Here is a 21227-nt window from a genome sequence, read left to right as displayed (position 1 = left end):
TAACACCTTATAATAGATGACCTGTGCTGGATTACTGAATAAATGCTGTCCCTGGAATACATGGCAGGAGAGTTGGGGGGCCCCTTTCTGTCTCATATGTTCCTGCAAGGAGCCTTTACCCCCTACAGCTACAGACCAAACTCCCAGGGAAAACCATTAGGAACGCCTATGGTGCTCAATTAATAATCAGCCTATTGGTATTTCTGATTTGATTTGTATTGATGGAAATCCCTTTATATTTTTGAAAGATATGGAATTGGAGATGCTGAACATTGCTCAAGTGAAGAGACGCTGCAGGGGAACTGTATAATCGAGGATATCCAACTCTTTTCAAAGATTCCTTACACATTGAAAGTGACAGCAACAAACCCACTGGGATTCAGATCCACTATTAACCAGTTTATTGTGGAGAAGATAAGTAAGTGACACTATTTATCCATTCCAGTGTAAATCAGAAATGTGTGTGCGTCACGATCTGTGTCACTATTTGTAATTCAATCTGTGACTTATCTCATGACCTATGCCCTATGTTTTGAAATGAGCTCTGCAACTTTGATAATCAACACATTTACATGCCAAGTCTCATGTTGCTGTTTCATAAACACATGGATTTATTTTAAATGGTATAGTATAAGCTTTAATAGTGTGGCTCTGTGGTTTCTGACCCAGACGTTGGTATTCAACTGCATGCGGTGGGCACTAAGAGACTCAAATGTGTCCAAATGAATAGAAAGAGACTGAAACTGTGATTGTTGGGTTAGGCGGGGCATGCTTGTAAGGTGTATCTCTTTAAATAAATGCTTATCCAAGTGTGTAAAGATTGGCTCCAGTTTTATCCTTCACACGGTTACTTTCTAGATTAGAACACGTAGCACCTATTCATCAGGCTCAGCAGCCTGATGATGTGTGAAGTACACAAGCTCATTACACACCAGAAGAAGATGTTGCTCTGTTTTCAAAAACCAGGGGCAGTGCATGGGAACTTATATGTTCACATGAGAGTGCAGTTGTGGATCTGGTCTAATAGGTCAGCTGAAAGACTGCACCTCTGACAGAGCAACAATCCCTCAGGGCTACACTAACAGTGCCTACCCAGATTGTCTGCTCAGACCAGTGAAGTGGGATTGTGGAATCAAAACCTTCTAAATCTTGCTGATACTGCAGCTGTATTGGTAACTGACTGTGCTTATCAAAGTCAGAGTTACCAATGGATGATTCGGGCATATAAATGATTAAGCAGATTTATACCACGACATGTTGCACAGTAGACATGCTTCTATTCTGTCCTTTGATAACCAATCCCTCTGTGCTAGAGTGACATTGTCCTTCAAAACCATTCTGACTTTTATTATTGCTTTTATTCTTTCATGGGATAGGGACATCAGTGGCTAGGCCAATATTTATTGCCCATCTCCAATTGCCCTTGCCAAGGTGGTGATGAGCTGCCTTCTTGAACTGCAGCAGTCCCTGTGATGTAGGCATACCTAAAGTGCTGTGAGGGAGGGAGTTCCAGGATTTTGAACAAGTGACATGAAGGAACAGTGACATATTTTCGAGACAAGATGGTGTGTGTCTTGGAGGGGAATTTCTAAATGGTGGTGTTCACATGCAGCTGCTGCCATTGTCCTTCCAGATGTTAGAGGTGGTGGGTTTGGAATATGCTGTCTAAGGAGCCTTGGTGAGTTCCTTAATTGCATCTTGTAGATGGTGCACACAGCTGCCAATGTGCATTGGTGGTGGAGGGAGAAAATATTGATAGTGGCAGTTGGGGTGCTAATCAAGTGGGCTGCTTTGCCCTGGATGGTGTCAAGCGTCTTGGGTGTGGTTGGAGCTGCACTCCAGGCAAATAGGCAATATTCCATTACACCCCTAACTTGTGCTTTGGGGATGGTGGAAAAGCTTTGGGGAGTCAGGAGGTGACACACTCAAGCTGCTCCTATAGTCACAGTTTTTATATGGCTAGTCCAGTTAAATTTCTAGTCAATGGTAACCCCCAAGATGTTGATACTGAGGGACTCAGCAATGCCTCTGAATACCAAGGGGAGATGGCAAGATTCCATAGAATCCATAGAATCCCTACACTGCAGAAGTAGACCATTTGGCCCATTGAGTCTGCACCAATTCTCTGACAGCACCTTATCTAGGCCCACTCCCCACCGTACCCCCTAACCCCAGTTAACCTGCACATCTTTAGACACTAAGATCAATTTATCATGGCCAATCCACCTAACCTGCACACATTTGGACTGTGGGAGGAAACCAGAACACCTGGAGGAAACCCATGCAGACACGGGGAGAAAGTGCAAACTCCACACGGACAGTTACCCAAGGCCAGAATCAAACCCAGGTCCCTGGTGCTGTGAGGCAGCCGTGCTAACCACTGTGCCACCCTGATGCCCCTGATTCTCTCTTGTTGGAGATGGTCATTGTCTGGCACTTGAGTGTCAGGAATGTTACTTGCCACTTGTCAGGCCATACCTGGATATTGTCCAGCTCTTGCTGCATTTGAACATTCAGTATCTGAGGAGCTGCAAATGGTGCTGAACATTGTGCAGTCATCAGCGAACATCCTCACTTCTGACTGTATGATGGAAGAAAGGCCATTGATGAAGCAGCTGAAGATGGTTGGGCCTCAGGCACTACCCTGAGGAACTCCTGCAGCTATATTCGAGAGTTAAAATGACTGACTTCCAACACCCACTACTAGCTTGCATTGTACCAGGTAAGAATCGAACCAGTGGGACGTTTTCCCCCTAATTCTCATATACTCCAGTTTTGCTAAAGCTCTTGATGCCATACTTGGTCAAATGTCACCATGATGTCAAGGGAAGTCAGTCTCATCTCACCTCTGGAGTTCAGCTCTTCTGTCCTTGATTGGGCAGCAGGATAGCACAGTGGTTACCACTCTTGCTTCGCAGCGCCAGGGTCCCAGGTTCGATTCCCAGCTTGGGTCACTGTCTGTGCTGAGTCTGCATGTTCTCTCCGTGTCTGCGTGGGTTTACTCCGGGTGCTCCGGTTTCCTTCCACAAGTACCGAAAGGTGTGCTGTTAGGTGAATTGGAAATTCTGAATTCTCCTTCTGTGTACCCGAACAGGCGCCGGAGTGTGGCGACTAGGGGCTTTTCACAATAACTTCATTACAGTGTAAAGGTAAATGTAAGCCTACTTGTGACAATAAAGATTATTATTATTATGTTTGTAATGTGGTCAGGTGCTGAGTGGCTCTGGGGAAACAGAAAGGACTCTTACACACTGTGTCGTCACTTCAGCTGGGTCTGTCCAGTTGGTTGTACAGGACATACCCAGGGTTAGTGATGGTGTTGTCTGGTACATTGTCTGTAAGGTATGATTCTATGAGAATTACTATGTCAGGCTGTTTGACCAGTTGGTGTGACAGGTCTCACAATTTTGGCATGACCTTGAGGTGTTAATAAGGATGAATTTGAATGGTCGACAGGGTTGCTGTTTATGTTTCTGGTGCCTCAGTCGATACTGGGTAATCCATCCAATTGTATTCCTTTTAGTAGTGGTTTTGACACAACTGGGTGGCTTGCTAAGCCATTGTGAGGGTATTTAAGAGTATTTAAGAGTTTAAAGAGAAATACAGGCTTTCGGTCGCAGACGGACTTAGGTACCTTCGGGTGTGGAGCTGGGTTGAGAAGTTTTTCCAGCCTTTCCGGTGGTTCAGCAATCCACCTTGTTGGAACGGATTTTATCATGCTCAAGATCGGTGGAGGTTAGTACATTCAGGATTAACCAGCGCATAACGGTGAAGAAATTGGGTCTGGTTGAGGGGGTGAAGTGAAGGCAAAATAGATGGAGGAGTTGGGGTCGATACTACAGGAAGGGATTTGATGTGATGTGTTGAGGAGGGTGAATGCGGCATTGTCCTGCGCAAAGCTGAGCTTCATTCAGCTAAAGGTAGTTTTCCGTGCTCACCTCACTAAAGCGAGGATGAGCCGCTTTTTTGAAGAGACGGAAGATAGGTGTGAAGGTTGTTCAAGGGAGCCCACACAGCACACACCTACACGTTCTGGTCATTCCCCAGGCTGGTAGAGTTTTGGGGGTCCTTTCTTGAAGGTCCTGAACGTGGAGGTGAAACCCTGCTCACTGGTAGCGATTTTTGGGGTCTCCGATGTGCAGGAACTGCGGACGGGAGCAGGGGCTGATGACCTGGCCTTTGCTTTGTTGTTTGCTCGGACGCAAATCTTATTCAGCTGGAAGATTGCAACACTGCCAAAGGTTCAGCATGTCTAGGTGAGTTGATGGCATTTGTGTGCCTCGAGAAGGTCAAATATACCTTGAGAGGATCGATAGAGGGGTTTTATCGAAAATTGGCGAGTGGTCACAGTGTATTTCAAAGAATTTATCACTGCTAGAATTTAAGGAGGGATGGGGGCTTACTTGTTTATGGGGGGGGGGGGGGGGGGGGGGGGGGATAGCCCAGGCGGGACAAGGGGGGGGGGGGGGGGGGGGTGTTGGAGGTGAGAGTTTTTGTAAAAAGTGTTAATTGATGGAATCTTATTAAAGAATGTTTGTTATAGTTCATGCCTTTTATATTCTTTTGTATGAAAGGTTAAAAATGTAATAAGAATAATTTCCAAAAACGATCAACCACATTGCTGTGGGTCTGGAGTCAAATGAACATCAGACCAGATATGGATGGTAGAGTTCCTTCCTTAAAGGGCAGTAATGACTAAGATGGGTTTTTATAATAATTAACAATGGTTTCATGGTCATTATTTAGTTCCAGAGCTATTAGCTGAATTTTAATTCCACTCGCTGCCATAGTCGGAATTGAACCCTTGTCCCCAGAGCATTAGCCTGGGCCCCTGGATTACTAATCAGTTGACATTACTGCTATGTCACAATCTCTCACTATGTGTCCCTTCATTAACCAGATCTTCTAGTGTGCTCACAATGTCACATGCACATTGCTTTCACTGCTGGGCATGCTACTGGGCTAGGCTAGTAATCTTTTTACTTGATGAAAGTTTATATTATGTATTATTATGATTCAGTAGATGGTAATTTCTGTGCAAACCAGATCCCAAAGGGAAACTTTTTTTTTTGTATAAATTTAGATTACCCAATTATTTTTTCCAATTAAGGGGCAATTTAGCATGGCCAATCCACCTACTCTGCACATTTTTGGGTTGTGGGGGCGAAACCCACGCAGACACGGGGAGAATGTGCAAACTCCACACGGACAGTGACCCAGAGCCGGGATCGAACCTGGGACCTCAGCGCCGTGAGGCGGTTGTGCTAACCACTAGGCCACCGTGCTGCCCTTCCCAAAGGGAAACTTGGCAAGCTATCACAACTGTTTTCTTTTTGTATTTTGACAACAAGAAGATATGTGTAATGATGTCAGAAGCCACACATTACAGTAACACATTTGGAGAGTTTAAATATTAAATTAAAACATTAACAAAAAGAAAAGAAAACTTAAACACACAAGATTGCATTTATACATGTAACAGCAGTTGAATGGAATATTCCCTCAGAAATATTTCCTAATTGATTCGTTCGACTCGCAAATAGACATATCTTTTGGCAATAATCCCTTATGTTTAATTTTAAACATTCCAATAAATTGCCACAAGTCAAATACGCTGTTTTTGTAGGGAAGGGATGTCTTGATTAATAAGGGGTCAGGGGTTAAGGGGAGAAAGCAGGAGAATGGGGATGAGAAAAATATCAACCATGATTGAATGGCGGAGCAGACACGATGGGCTGAGTGGCCTAATTCTGCTTCTATGTCTTATGATGTATGGTCTTATGGTCACAAACCTTCTCCCTCACTCCCACACTGCTGTGGAGATTCAAGAAACTTTAAAAACAAAACCCTGCTTTCTGAAAAACATGCATTTTTCTGGCTTACCTGGAACGTTGCTCACTTTCTTCATATCTCCTTTTCCCAGCACAGAGCAGCAATATAGGAGTTCTTCCTTGGCCACACCCACCATAGGTCTTGCATCTCTCCTTAAGTAGCTTTGTTTCTCTTTCATTTTATCCATATATTTCTTTGAAACTCACCTTTCCCAGAGTATAAACATCTTTCATGTTCTCTCTATTATCCCACTTTCAGCTAAAATAAAACCTAACAACTCTGCCTTATTTGTGGGCAGCACGGTAGCATGGAGGTTAGCATAAATGCTTCACAGCTCCAGGGTCCCAGGTTCGATTCCCGGCTGGGTCACTGTCTGTGCGGAATCTGCACGTCCTCCCCGTGTGTGCGTGGGTTTCCTCCGGGTGCTCCGGTTTCCTCCCACAGTCCAAAGATGTGCGGGTTAGGTGGATTGGCCAGGCTAAATTTCCCTTAGTGTCCTAAAAATAAGGTTAATGGGGGTTGTTGGGTTACTGGTATAGGGTGGATACGTGGGCTTGAGTAGGGTGATCATTGCTCGGCACAACATCGAGGGCCGAAGGGCCTGTTCTGTGCTGTACTGTTCAATGTTCTATGTTCTATTTACTTATGATCTTTTCCAAGTTGTAAACCTTTTTTTATATCTCTTTGAAATTCACAACTGAACACAACAAACCTTCTTTATCTCCTCATGCAAACTTCTGCACATAGTTTATTTACTTGTAGAAGATTCAATGTTGAAATATTTACTTCAAGTGCATGCTTTTCCCATCTAGAATTACTTGATGTCCTCAACTTTGCAGACACTTTCTCCCCATCTTAATTTACTTATATTCACAGTCACAACCATTAGCCTGATTCATAGCATAGCACCAAAACCCCCAAAATATTAAAAATAGTAATATCTTTCTTCACCTTATCCTTGTTTTCATTAACTGTTTTAACATGAAATGATCTCTGCCCCAGCCAAGAACTGTTTGATCTCCCATACGAGCAGAGTAGAACATCAACACACAATCTATAAATTGGCAATGCCTTCCTGAAAATTTCTGGCATCCAACCTATTCCTACTCCTGTATACTTCAAATATAAGTCCCCTGGTCCTCCCCAATCAGCAAACTGAAATAATCTACTGACTGATATACAATCTAACCCTTGCATTATTTTATGTATCTTTATGAAATCTCTCCACAGCTTTAACAATAAATAGATCTGGTCTTTGAACCTACCAGACACACTACCCATGAAATTCCAAGACATGGATTAATCAGTAACATGTAGCCCAATGTGCAGAAACCAATATAATTAACTATTGAAAAATTTTTGAAAACTAACCCAAGAAATCATAGTATCTAAATTTGATATTGTTACACACTAAATGAAAGCAACTTTTTTCAAAATAGGAATTTCAACTGTGTCTTTTACCTGTATGTTATGATCAGGTAGGCTGTGTTGTACTTTTCTTTGTTCTTTGTTTGTTCTTAAACCATGCAAACCAAATCCCAAAGGGAAACTTGGCACATTATCACAGTCATTTTCTTTTAGTTTTGCCATGAGCAGATAAATGTGGCGAAGTCAGACGCCAAGAATTCCAGTATAATTTTTGGAGATTTTAAAGATTAAATTAAAATATTTCTCAACAAAAAAAAACTTAAACACACAAGATTACATTTACACAGTTAAAATTAAACTTACAGAACATTCCCTCCAAATGATTTGCTGCTTGGTTAGACTCTGTTCCCCGAATAGATGTTTAAATCTACAAAAACCCAGCAATATTAACACAAGGCAACTCCATGTTTGTGGGAGGGGTGGTATGTCTTCGGACTTCTCTCACTCCCACACTGTTATGGAATTCAACAAACGTTAAAACAAAACCCAGAGGTCTCGGCCTAAAGTTTATTTTGCTGGTTTAGCTCAGTGGTCTAGACAGCTGGTTTGTGATGCAGAACAAGGCAAGCAGTGCGGGTTCAATTCCAGCTTACCCGAACAGGTGCCGGAACGCGGCGACTAGGGGTATTTCACAGCAACTTAATACTTGTGACAATAAAAGCTTATTATTATTATAAGGGCAGCACAGTAGCATTGTGGATAGCACAACTGCTTCACAGCTCCAGGGTCCCAGGTTCGATTCCGGCTTGGGTCACTGTCTGTGCGGAGTCTGCACATCCTCCCCGTGTGTGCGTGGGTTTCCTCCGGGTGCTCCGGTTTCCTCCCACAGTCCAAAAATGTGTAGGTTAGGTGGATTGGCCATGCTAAATTGTCCTTAATGTCCAAAATTGCCCTTAGTGTTGGGTAGGGTTACTGGGTTATGGGATAGGATGGAGGTGTGGACCTTGGGTGGGGTGCTCTTTCCAAGAGTCAGTGCAGACTCGATGGGCCGAATGGCCTCCTTCTGCACTGTAAATTCTATGTCTAGTTTTCTCAAAGAACTGACACTTTACTGGGTTAGCTGAAGCTCACTTTGTTCTGTCACAGTTCTCTTCCAGCACAGACCACACTCCAGAAGGTCTGACATGGTCACTCCTAATACAGATCTCATATCTCTCCTTAAGTAGCTTTTATTTTCATCCATCTTTATTCCATTGCCCTCAGCCTTCTTTGAAACTTACCTTTCCCAGAATACAAAACTATATCTTTTTCTCCCTATTGGCACTTCATTGGAGTAAAATAAATTTGAATAACTTATCTTTATTTATGACCTTTTCCAAGTTGTAAATCTTTTTAACTTGCCTTTGAAATTTAACACTGTCATAATATACCCAGTATATCATGGTGCAGACACACACTCATGGACACACACAGGGACCAATCAACATGTACAAACACCGCAGCCAATCACCAGTTAGAATACACACACTATAAAGGCAGAGGGCACCACGGTTCCCGCTCATTCTGGGTGCTGCCTCTCAGTGTAACAAGAACTCATCCAGCCCAGCACAGACTCACACCACGTGCTGAGAGAATCAGCTGGTTCGGACAAAGCTTAGGTCTCTAGTTTAAGTTAGCATCATTTAGACCCACAGACATCATGTGTTAGTTAGTTAGAAGTAGTTAATAAAATTGAGTTGAACCTTCATCAGTGTTGGAAGTGTCTGTTCATCTCTCAAGTCTACACTAGCCAACACTTCATGGTACCAGAAGTTGAGGGATGATAGCACTTCTCAGACCTACCTTTCAGTGATCTGCCTTCCACCAGTCTCGCGCCATCCTGCAGAATGGACTCCGTTCGCCCACCGCCGCCTCTCCGCATTGCAGGGAATCTGGGCTCCAACTGGAAACTTTCAAACAGCGGTTCCAGCTGTACCTCGAGGCCAGAGACATGGAAGCTGACTCAGGCGCACAGAAGATTGCTCTCTTCCTCTTCACAGCCGGGGACCACGCTCTGCACATTTTCAACTCGCTCACCTTCGATGAGGGGGAGGACAAATCGAAGTTCAAGACCGTAATTCTAAAGTTCAACAGCCACTGCGCGGTCAAGGTCAATGAGAGCTTCGAGAGATACATGTTCCAGCAGCGAATCCAGGGTCAGGACGAGCCTTTCCAGTCCTTTATTACCCACCTCCATGTCCTTGCGCAGCCCTGCAACTACGGGTCCACCTCTGACTCCATGCTCCGTGACCAGATTGTTTTTGGTGTTCAAGCCGAGCCCCTGCGCTAGCAGCTACTAAATGTAAAGCAGTTCAATCTCTCCACGGCCATTGAGACATGTGTACTTCATGAACATGCCTCAACGCGCTACTCCTGCATCCAGGCCGCTGAAAAGGCGCGGCAAGCCCCGTACGAGGCAGAACGGGTCCAAATGATTAAATGTTTTCAGGCTCCGAATCCGAACGATGGCGGCCATTGTGTGCGCTTCTCGTGGAGTCCCGCGCTTACACGCAGCAAGCGTGCTGATGTCACGGACTGCTTCGCGCAGGTGCGCGCCATGCTGGATCGCCCCGCGCATGCGTGGTCGCGCGACGAACATCCCGGCGTGCGGCAACTGTGGCTCCGCCCACTTAAAGCGGCAATGTCCTGCGAAGTCCCAACACTGCCTGGAGTGTGGCAAACGAGGCCACTATGCTACAATATGCAGATCCTCCCTGCCTGCTGCTTTTCGAAGGTCCACCCAGCCCCACAGAGACCTCAAGGCTATCCAGCCTGCCATCAATGAACCTACTCCAGACCTTGCTTCCGACTGTGCCTGAAATGACCCATAGGTCCCGTTCCAAATCGGCGTCGTTACCACGAACAGGACGTCCCCCAAGCGTGGCACTGAACCCTTCCACGTCCACAGCGTTGGCCAGGATGATGTGTGGTGTGCCACCCTTACGGTCAACCGGTCCCCTGTCAGGTTCCGCCTGGACACTGGCGTTTCTGCCAATCTCATCGCGTCGTCTGATTTTCACAAGCTCTGCATACAGCCTGCTGTCCTGCCATCTGCGTGTAAATTGCTGGACTACAATAGCAATGCCATCGCCGCCAGCGGCTCCTGCCGCCTTGAGGTGACACACCGTGCTCACACAGTCATTCTCCCGTTTGAGATTGTTGCTGCCTCTAAAGCCTCCTTGGTTGGTGCGCAGGCATGCAAGCTGCTCCACTTAGTGCAGAGAGTACACTCTCTCTCTTCAAGCGATGTGTCTGCATCCTCTGAGTTCAGGGCGCAACTTGACTCCATCATCCAGCAATACCATTAGGTCTTCGAAGGCATGGGCACGCTCCCGTACACGTACAAAATCTTACTCAAGCCCAACACCACACCTGTCGTTCACGCACCTCGCAGAGTCCCAGCGCCCCTCAAGGACCGCCTCAAGCAACAATTCCAGTACCTCCAGGACCAAGGAGTCATCTCTAGGGTCACAGAACCCACAGACTGGGTAAGCTCCATGGTCTGCATCAAGAAACCGTCCGACGAGCTGCGAATCTGTATTGATCCTAAAGATCTGAATCAGAATATCATGCGGGAGCACTACCCGATTCCGAAATGTGAGGAGCTCACGTCCAAGATGGCCCACGCCAAACTATTCTCAAAACTGGATGCCTCGAAGGGTATCTGGCAGATCCAACTAGATGAGTCAAGCAGGAAGCTGTGTACGTTCAACACACCCTTTGGCAGGTTCTGCTCCAACCGGATGCCATTCGGCATCATTTCTATGTCCGAAGATTTCCATCGGATCATGGAGCAGATGATGGAGGGGATTGACGGCGACTGAGTATATGTCGACGACATTATTATCTGGTCAACGAAAGTTTGGTGTCCACCTCAGAGACTGACCTTATGAGCTCTGTACACATGTGGACTTTCTGAAAAAAAACATTCTATATCCTTCATTGTTGCATTCGTTCTCCAATGATTTGTAAATAGATCCGTTGGTTGTTCCAGTTCATGGTAGTCATCTGCACCAGGCACCTTCCTCTGTAAATAGTCTTGTTCTCTGTATATAGCTTTGTACATATGTCTTTGCACCTCACACGTAGCTAGGTACATTCTCCACACACCCACACTATTTATTTTCACATGCCTATATCAACATTTTTTATAAAAGGAGGGATGTCATAATATACACCAGTATATCATGGTGCAGACACACACTGATGGACATACACAGGGACCAATCAACATGTACAAACACCACAGCCAATCACCAGTTAGAATACACACACTATAAAGGCAGAGAGCATCACGGTTCCCGTTCATTCTGGGTGCTGCCTCTCAGTGTAACAAGAACTCATCCAGCCCAGCACAGACTCACACCACGTGCTGAGAGAATCAACTGGTTCGGACAAGGCTTAGGTCTCTAGTTTAAGTTACCATCATTTAGACCCACAGTCATCGTGGGTTAGTTAGTTAGAAGTAGTTAATAAAATTGAGTTGAACCTTCATCAGTGTTGGAAGTGTCTGTTCATCTCTCAAGTCTACACGAGCCAACACTGCAAACACAACAAACTATTTTTATCTCCATTTGCAGATTTCTATGCATGGCTTATTTATTTATTGATGATTCAACTTGGCCATATTAACATCAAGTGTATGCATTTGACACCTTGGCCGGGATTTTCCGAAGCACCGCGCTGAAATGGTGCACAGCGCGGGGGGCAGAGAATGGGGCCTCAGAATTGGGTCCGACACTGGGTCACGATTCACCGGTGACTGGAGAAGCATGCGCGGTCGATGTGGTGCCGGTCGGGGCCCGTTGAAAGAGGCCCCCCGCGGTGGTCCTCCACGATTGATCGGCCGAGTTCCTGCCGGCCTAGATCACCTATGGTTCCACCCGGCGGGAGCTTGGCGTCACGGCTGCGGTGGCCGTCCTGGTGGGGGGAGTGGGTATCAGTCTCCGGGGGGGACCGCCACGACAGCAATCAGGGCCATCGACCGGCGGGCGGGCGCGATCTGGGGAGGGCTTACCTTCTTTGGTGCCGGCCTGCTGTGTGGCTCCGCCATGGTGCGTGACGCCGGTGCGGAAGTGGCCACCGCGCGGATGCGTGGACTAGCGGCGAGCAGTGCAGGCTCTGGCACCATGCTGGCCCCCTGTGGGCTACAGAATCGCTGGGCCAAGAGGCCCGTTGACGCTGGCATGAAACACTCTGGTGTTTATGCCAGCGCCAACACTTCGCCGCGTTTTTAGTGAAAACCGGCCTTTAAACTTCTTCGATGTACTCACTGTGCAGAGAAACTGTTGACTTTAATTCAATTAATGACACACACACACACACACACACACACCCCCATGAGCCCGCTTCACAGCATAACACAATAAATCACCCAAAATATTGAAAACAATACCCTCTTTCTTGTAGTCAAGCCAGATCCACCGACTGATGTCAGTGTTTCTCCAATACCCAACCAACCAAAGAAGTTGTTGTTGCAGTGGAAACCACCTGTCACGTGGCCGGATCCCAGTCTATTTTTGCTGAAATACAGAATAAAGTATTGGCCAGAGGGATCAACGAGATACAGAATGGTAAGGACAACTTTTTCTGCTATTGTTGTAGGGACAGGTAGAATCGTGATGGCATCCGAATTGAAAGCTTTTAACAGTCCGAAAAGAAGAAATAGACCAAAGGGATTTGTTCTTGGATGGGAAGGCTGCAGGATTTCCTGATGTAGGCGTTTAAAACTACACAAGAACTTGGGTATTCAAAGTGAAGGGACGAGTTTCTCCGTCACCATCGGCAGAATCGTGAAACGCGATTGCGTGGAGAATTGGTTTTGACGCCGAAATCATGGTGGGCGTCATGTTCACGCCAAATCACAATTCTCTGGTGCCTTGACAGTGGAATCTATGTATTACACTCCGTGCGTACAGTAAACACTGTTGGCATATCATTAGTGGGCCTGACCCCATAATCTCTGATACCTCCGCCCCCACTGAGGGGAATTCCTGACGGCGAGGTTCACTTGAGCTTTTAAAAATTGTGAAACAGGCGCCATGTTTGATGAGGAAGAGAGAGCGGGGGCGGAAAGTGTCCAACATCGCAACAGTGTGCTGACAGTTGTGCCACTGGCCAGAGGTCTTATGCTAGGGCCGGGCGGAGTGCAGGGGCTGGCCAGGAGATGGGCTGTGGGTTGGGCTGGACAGGCATGAAATATCATTGCCGCAGCCTGCAAGACAGCCATGCGGCTGGCACGCCGCTGACTGCCCACTGTGAACTTAGTGCCACAGGTCATATGGGTATCACATAGGCTACCCCCTAGATACACTCTGGCCCCAACCAACCCATCAATGAGATAGGCGCGCTCTTGACTGGGATGAGTGAGGGGAGTAGAGTGCTAATATGAGGCTGCAGCTTGTCTGCCTCTCATGTGCCAATCCCGCCCTCGGCGAATCCGACACCATTTCTCATTGGAATTGATCGTGTTCCCCATGGTGCTGGTGCTAGCCTCTCATGGTCGGTGAAGTGGTCCAAGTGCAGCGCCAGATTTCCTGTGGAGAACTCCATTAATCCTGCCCCGGTGACAACACCTTAGCCTCAGGGACGGAGAATCCGGACCAAGATGTTTCCAGCTAGGAAAATTACGTGTCATAAATATGAATGAATTAATTCAGTCAGGAATTTGGGCGAAGCTTCTTTATCCAGAGAATGGTTAAAATGTAGAACCACACAAATTAGTTGAAGAAAGGGATAGAAGATACATCAATAGATGTAGAATAAGAAGGAGGGTTGCACGTATGGAGCATAGAAACCTACACATAATGGTGGGGCTGAATGGCCTTTTCCTGTGCTGTTAATTCTATGTATGTGAAGTTTTTACCTTCAGCATCTTTTTACTGTAGTTTGGCACTGCTTGTTCGACAACACAACTGATGGCCATTCTATCGATTTCTAAACGATGAAAGCTCAGCAGGTTTGATAAAGAATGCGCAATGTCCTTCATCAATTCACTCCGAGGCTGAAATGCTGAAAGTTTCTCCTGATTACCATTTTGCAAATGTTTGAAATTGCTCCCCTTCTCAATTATCTCCCCTTCATTCACTGCCACTTCACAACCTATTCTTTACCCACTCAGCAGCTGCCAATAGGATCGCAGGCAGCTTTACTCCCATTTCAGGGTCAGCGGTGTAAGACTGGTCACTGCTGGACTTGTAATTTAAATTGAAATTATTTATGGTCTTTTGAGAAATATTAGACAGAGGGCTGCATTTCCCTGGACCCATGGAGATGGGGGCAGTTTCCCAATGTATTCCCGTCCCTGGGGACCTTTCCCACTGTTGGGCTAGTAACGGTTGCTGACACCATGGAGGTGGCCTATCAATTAAGGCTCCATAGTAAGAGCTATTTTGTGGCATCGCCAGTAGTTCCTACCAGTAGAGTAGCTCCCCTCAGTTCAATCAAGGTGGTCTCCCTATGGTAGGCCAGAGCCCATCAGAGCTGGATGCTCAATGCCCCATGGAGGGACCGTGAGGATGGAAAGTTACAAACACCACTGCATCTCATCTGGCAGCAGTTTTCCCATCCACCCTAATGCCTATACCAGCTTCAGGAGTCTTATTCTGTGCAAGCCTCCATATTGTTACGCCCTCACGGTGTCCAATCTGCCTCAGCAGCACCCACCTCTCCTGGTGGGACTGCCAAGTTGCCAGAGCTAATGGCCCTCTGATTGGGGCTGCACACATTGGGAGCACACCCTCTACCCTTATTAGGATGGTGAGCATTAGACAGCCATTTTGGAGCTCGTCTCGGGGAACATTGACCCTCTGGTCTTTCTCTCAGCATGAAGCCCAAAGGAAAATCTAGCCCAACATTTCCAGGAAGGTGCATATGGCCATCAAAGAACTTTTATCAAAGGTAAAAAAGAAAAGTTTGAGGGGTTAGCTATTTGACCCTTAAATGTCTGTTGCAAAATATGATTTTCACTATCATGGATTCTAGCCCAAGAGCACATTCCACTCACCAGGTAAATAGTCTTTCTGTTAATCAAGCAAGGTAACATTACCATGGGTCATGATTGCACAGAGAGACCCTCTGTGTGAAAAGTAATATTGGTAATACATAAAGACTTCTCTCACCCACATTGAAAATCATTATTTTGTTTAGTGCTGCAATGGGAGGAGTGTAACACAATGGAACCCATAGTCATTCTCATGTTTTGAAATGCAATTATTGCAATGTGAATAACATTTGTTTCCATCAAATTTTCTTCAGAATTAGAGAAAAGATTTTTTTCTGGCTGATCATCCCCTCAGATTCCATTCACCTGACAACCATTAGCCAACAGATAGAATCACACAGGTTGCTGGGTGTACATATGCTTTAACAAGATAGAACCCAGAAGTGTCAACAATTCAAGGATTGTGGAATGTAGTAAATATACTGGACCACACTTACGTATCTAGTTTGGAAAGCACATTTCTCTATTGACTTCTCAATTGAACTCATCATAATCTGATGGAAAACTGCAGCTAGTCTGGAATTTATTAAATCTATAGTTAAGGATATGACATTGGAGCTGGACCTCTGATCTGCAGATTGATTCCTCATAAACGTGGCTGTCAAAATGATCAGAATTCTCGGATTGATCTGTGCTTGTGAAGCTGTGACGTTATGTGAAACGGTGCTCAGTACTTCATTAACATTATTCTCAGTTGTAATGTTATCTGTAGGCTTTGGATAACTTGGCTTCTTCTTTGTCTTCTGCCTCACAGATTGAGATCAGCGACCAAACCAGCTATAACCTAAGTGGGCTCCGATCCAGAGCTTTATACTTTGTGCAGGTTGCAGCAAAGGATTTTGTTGACAATGGCGCAGCCAGTGATTGGAGTGCGACCGTTTCTGCACGCTTATGGCCCAACTGAGAGTTTAAGCAGTCTCTGCGCTGACCCTCTGAAATTAAAGCTGCTTCTGGCTAAAATGCATTTATATCCGTAAACAGAAACACAATAATTCTCATGGTATTCCATCAAAGGAGCAGGACGTAGAGGAGCAGGGTTTCACAAAACCATCATTACCAATAAACACTGCAGAATATTTCACACTTTTTCGCGTCATTTCTTTGTCATGTGCGACATTATCTTTCCCTAAATGTAGAATTTAAAGATATTAATATTTGCTATTTTACATTTGATAACATAGTGTTATGTTACTGGATGAATAGTCCAGAGAACTGGACCAATGATTGGAGACATGAGTTCAAGTCTCCTCATGGCAAATGGAGAAATTTACTACTCAATGGATTAATAAAAGTGGATTAAAAAGCTAGAAGTGATGCTGCCACGAACATTGTCATAAAAATCCATCTGCTTCACTTTTAATGTGATATTCTTTCATGGGATGTGGGTTCTGTTGGCAAGGCCAGAATAAGTTGCCCAACCCTAATTGGCCTCTTGAATACCTCCACTGAAACTGGTTCCACCACACTCCCAGGCAAAACATTCCAGACCTAATCCACCCATTGTGTGAAAAGGTTTATCTTCACACTTGCCTCTTTGGCAAATCACTTTAAATCTGTGCCCTCTCGTTCTTGATCCTTTTACAAGTGGGAACAGTTACCTACTCATGATTTTGAATGTCTCCAACAAATCTCTTAGCCTTCTTCTCTCGAATAAGAATAATCATTTGCATATTATTAGCAGGCCCGACCTGGTTTCTCCGGGGCCTCCGCAATTCTCTCCTCTGATGGACCGAGTTCCCGATGATGCAGTTCACTTGTGCTTTTAAAAACCACCGGCGTGGTGGTTGCTGAGGGAGAGAGAGAGGAGGTAGGACACGGAGAGGAGCGATTGTGGACTGCCCGGCCAGATACCGGGCTGGCTGGGGTAGGGGGGCCCTGACAAGTCTGAGGGTAGGGGGGATAGGGGAACAGGCCGAGTGGCTGGGGTGACCCCGCACGGGGCTGTGGTGTTTCCCAGGTATGGATTGCCATTGGCCTCCATGCCTGCCAGGCGGTTAGGTCCTCTCAGTGCAAATGTTTTATTTGCAGTTATAGGATTCATGCATGATTCAGTGAACCCTAGGCCCTCACCCATATTCCTCCTCCAGAGCAAAGGGACGAAACAATGTAATGCAGTGCCTCACTCATACATGAGCCAGGGAGTCAGTGTACTGGCAGCAGACAGGAGTCAGACATAAGCCTTGAAGGCCATCGTCGGGTAAATGGCCATCTTGCTGCGCACCTATTGACCACCCACCTTGGCCCTTGGTTCTGCATAGTGACATCGTCCGTATGGGCACCCCCATCACTTACCCCACCCTCCACCACATTCCCCCCCCACTCCTCCTCCCCCCGCAACCTGGCCGCCACCCACTGGCGTTCAACATTAGCCCCTACGGGTGCAACAGGAGACCATTTGGCCCTTTGAGCCTGCACCTCTATTAATTATGACCGTGGCTGATTATCCTACTCAATAGCCTAACTCTGCTTTCCCCCATATTGAACTGCTTCCTGCAAACATACAGAGAGGATTCCCCATTTCTGAGACAAGGGGCGGGATTCTCCATTCCCTGGTGTCGATTTCATAATCGCCGATCGTGTGGAGAACCCCTTCTGATGCCAAAATTTGGGGAGGCGCATGTTTGACACAGGTTTCGTTTGCTCCACCCCTTCTGAAATGTCATCATCGTGTCATGCGCCATTGGGATAGAGTTAGTTTGTCACGTAAATGCCCTCCCCGAAGCCCTCCCTCCAATCGGACGGGTTCCCGACCGCACGGTTGACATATGGGGTGGGATTCCCGGGAGGGGACTCGCCAGGGGTCGACGTGAATCCCGTCCCCGCCGTTCTCCTAATTCTCCCGCCATCCAAAAACCCGCCCAGCGTGAGTCGTGCCGCCCGCCTTGGAGAATGGCGGTGTCCGGCACGTCTCAATGGGCTCTGGGGCTGCCCGAAATCTCCGGCCCGAAGTACCGCCTGTCTGCTGCCAGTCCCGCCAGTGTAAATTGGAGTAGGTTCCTTACCGGCGGGACCTGGTGGCGCGGGCGGGCTCTGGGTTCTTGGGGTGGTGTGGGGGGATCTGGCCCTGGGAGGTGCCCCCACGGTGGCCTGGCCCGCGTTCGGGGCCCACTGATCCACAGCTGGGCCAGTGCTGTGGGGGCATCTCTATACTTCCGCACTGGAGGCCGTGGTCCTCCGCCATTCCTGGTGCAGAAGCGAATCCCTCTGTGCATGCGCGGGGACGACGCCAGCACGTGCTGGCACTCCTGCGCATGCGCTGACTCGCGCCGGCTGCCGGAGGCCTTTTGGTGCCTGTTGATGTGGTGCCAAGCTCCTTTTCCACTGGCCGGCGGGGCGCCAACCACTCCAGGGCGAGCCTAGCCGGTGAGCCTTTGGGGCTGCCCGACACCGGAGTGGTTCACGCCACTCCAACTCGCCTGAAACCCTCGCCCTGCCGGGTAGGGGTGAATCTTGCCCACAGTTTCAGCGATTGGGGATCCGGCCTGGCGGCTGCAGACTGTGTCCAGCGCCACCACAGTTGGGTGGGAGCCAGGATGCTGGCTGGGGGAGGCGCTTCCGTGAGGGCTGGGGGTACTGGTGGGGGGTGGCCAAGGGTAGACCAGGGTCACTATCTGGCAGGCAGGTCATATTTTACAGCGCGACTGCTGCAGGGCATCGTTATGTGCATGCGCGGCCATGGACCTGGCCATTCTCCAGCCATTTTTATCTTGGGAGCCGAGAGTCTTACGGGGCGTGGTTGTTACCGGTCGCAGGATCGGTGAAGGGTTGGAGCTGATTTTTTTGACGTAAAACACCACAGTTCCTCCGCACTTAGGCTCAAAAACAGTGAATCCAGCTCATAATGTTGATGTCGTACGACAGCAAAACTGCCGCCGCACCTGAACTGATTCAGTGACTTTAAGGGACTAACACCAGCGCCACGTGGAACACAATCGATTCCGATGAGAAATGGGGTGGGATTTGTCGGTTTCGCGATTGACAAGCTGCAGCAGCAGAAACTGTTATGGGAGAGGTCTTTACAGAACCCCAAAATGTATCATAGAGTCCAACCAACCCCCCCCCCCCCTTTAATGGATTGTTGCTTTTGAAGCACTCGGCTTGTTTCCTAGGTGTGGTATTACAATTATGGACACATGGTTTTTAAAACAAAACAATGTTTATTCCATGAACTCAACTTAACCTTTTAAAATAAACATTGGATCTCTTAACACGCCTTAGTTCAAAGATAGCCCCGAAAATAATACAACACTACCCAATCCTGCAAACTGTACATTTAAACCTCCAAAATACTTCAACCCTTGAAAAATAGGAGCCCAACAGGTTACATTCAATATATTTATAGCTTTTGGATTTGCAGAAATCACCAGACCAGCTCTTTTCCTTCCTGCAGCTCTCAGCAAACCAGCCAGGCACTTTTAAGCTGCTCTCTCAAACTGAAACTAAAAACTTCAAAATGGCTGAGCTAAAAGCCCAGCTCCACCCACACTCTGACATCACTGCATTTCTTAAAAGGTACATTTCTTAAACATTCATTTCTTAAAGGCACTCTCACATAAAACCTCCCCCCCAAGAAAAAAAAAGAAACCATCAACTTCAAGATGGTTTCATTTTTCCACTTTTGCACCATCCACTAAGAAATGCACACGGTAAATATACATTTTCATTTAAAGGAAACAACACGCTCAAACAGGCGTAATAATATAGTCAATTTTTCTTTGTTCTTCTTCCTCCAACCGAAAACCTTCTCGATTGATCACATTCGTGACAAAGCATCGGCTATCACATTTTCCCGTCCTGCCACATGAAATGAAATGAAAAATGAAAATGAAAATCGCTTATTGTCACGAGGAGGCTTCAATTAAGTTACTGTGAAAAGTCCCTAGTCGCCACATTCCGGTGCTTGTCCAGGGAGGCTGGTATGGGAATTGAACCGTGCTGCTGGCCTGCTTTAAAAGCCAGTGATTTAGCTGAATGAGCTAAACCAGCCCTGTATTATTTTTAATACAATACAATGTAACAATAAACTCCAGCAAAACAGCCTTGCATTGTTATTCCGGCATCGCTCCAAAAACGTCAAAGGATTATGATCAGTATATGATCAGCATATGTAATGGTGTCAGATGGATTGCTGGTCACATAAATGTGATAATGTTGCAAAGCCAGCACCAAACTCTCCAACAAACCAGTCTCCTTCTCAATCGTCGAATACCTTTACTGGTGAGAATTCAATTTTTTTTTTAAAATAACCAACAGGCCGCTCTAGCTCTTCGTCGTCATCTTGTAGAAGCACCGCACCTACGCCCACATCACTCGCATCAACAGCCACTTTGAATGGTTTGGTATAATTTGGGATGGCTAACACAGGAGCAGCAGTTAACACAGCCTTCAGGCCATCAAATGCCTGTTGACACTCTGCTGTCCACTAGAATTTGTTACGCTTCTTGAGCGAGTCAGTCAATGGAGCGACTACACTGCTAAAATGTGGGACAAATTTCCGGTAAAATTCACTCATACCAATAAATCTCATTATTTCCTGTTGTGTTGAGCGTTTCGGAAACTCCCCAATAACCTTCGTTTTCACAGTCCGTGGGACCATTTGACCCTGTCCGATTGTATGGCCAAGGAAAGTGACTTGGGCTTTTCCAAATTCACTTTTGGCTCGGTTTATCACCAAACCCGCCTCCTGCAATTGATCGAATAACTCACTCAGATGTTTTAAATGTTCTTTCTATGTCTGGCTGAAAACTACCAGATCATCGATGTACACCGCACAATTGGGTAATCCTGAAACGACTGTATTAGTTAAGTGTTGAAATGGTGCTGTGGCGTTTTTCAAGCCAAATGGCATAACTTTGAATTGGTATATACCATCTGGAGTCACAAAAGCTGAAATTTCCTTCTCCCTTTCAGATAAAGGTACCTGCCAGTAACCTTTAAGTAAATCCAATTTGGAAATAAAAGCGGATTGTCCCACTTTCTCAATGCA

At 46.5% G+C, this 21227-nt stretch overlaps 1 protein-coding gene across 1 annotated transcript in view; it reads left to right on the top strand.

Annotated features, from left to right (window-relative positions):
• The window catches only part of LOC119953737 (interleukin-27 subunit beta-like), a 47716-nt gene extending 31392 nt beyond the window's left edge, over window positions 1–16324 (top strand). Inside the window, exons 5-7 of the mRNA XM_038778302.1 lie at window positions 249–418; window positions 12649–12812; window positions 15996–16324. Of these exons, the coding sequence (XP_038634230.1) occupies window positions 249–418; window positions 12649–12812; window positions 15996–16145 (484 nt within the window). The 3' untranslated portion in view covers window positions 16146–16324. The remainder of the gene's footprint in view (window positions 1–248; window positions 419–12648; window positions 12813–15995) is intronic.
• Window positions 16325–21227: the final 4903 nt, after the last annotated feature.

Source organism: Scyliorhinus canicula, chromosome 18 (genome assembly GCF_902713615.1).
Source record: "Scyliorhinus canicula chromosome 18, sScyCan1.1, whole genome shotgun sequence".
Lineage (NCBI taxonomy): Eukaryota > Metazoa > Chordata > Chondrichthyes > Carcharhiniformes > Scyliorhinidae > Scyliorhinus > Scyliorhinus canicula.
This window is presented reverse-complemented; position numbering and strand designations above follow the sequence as displayed.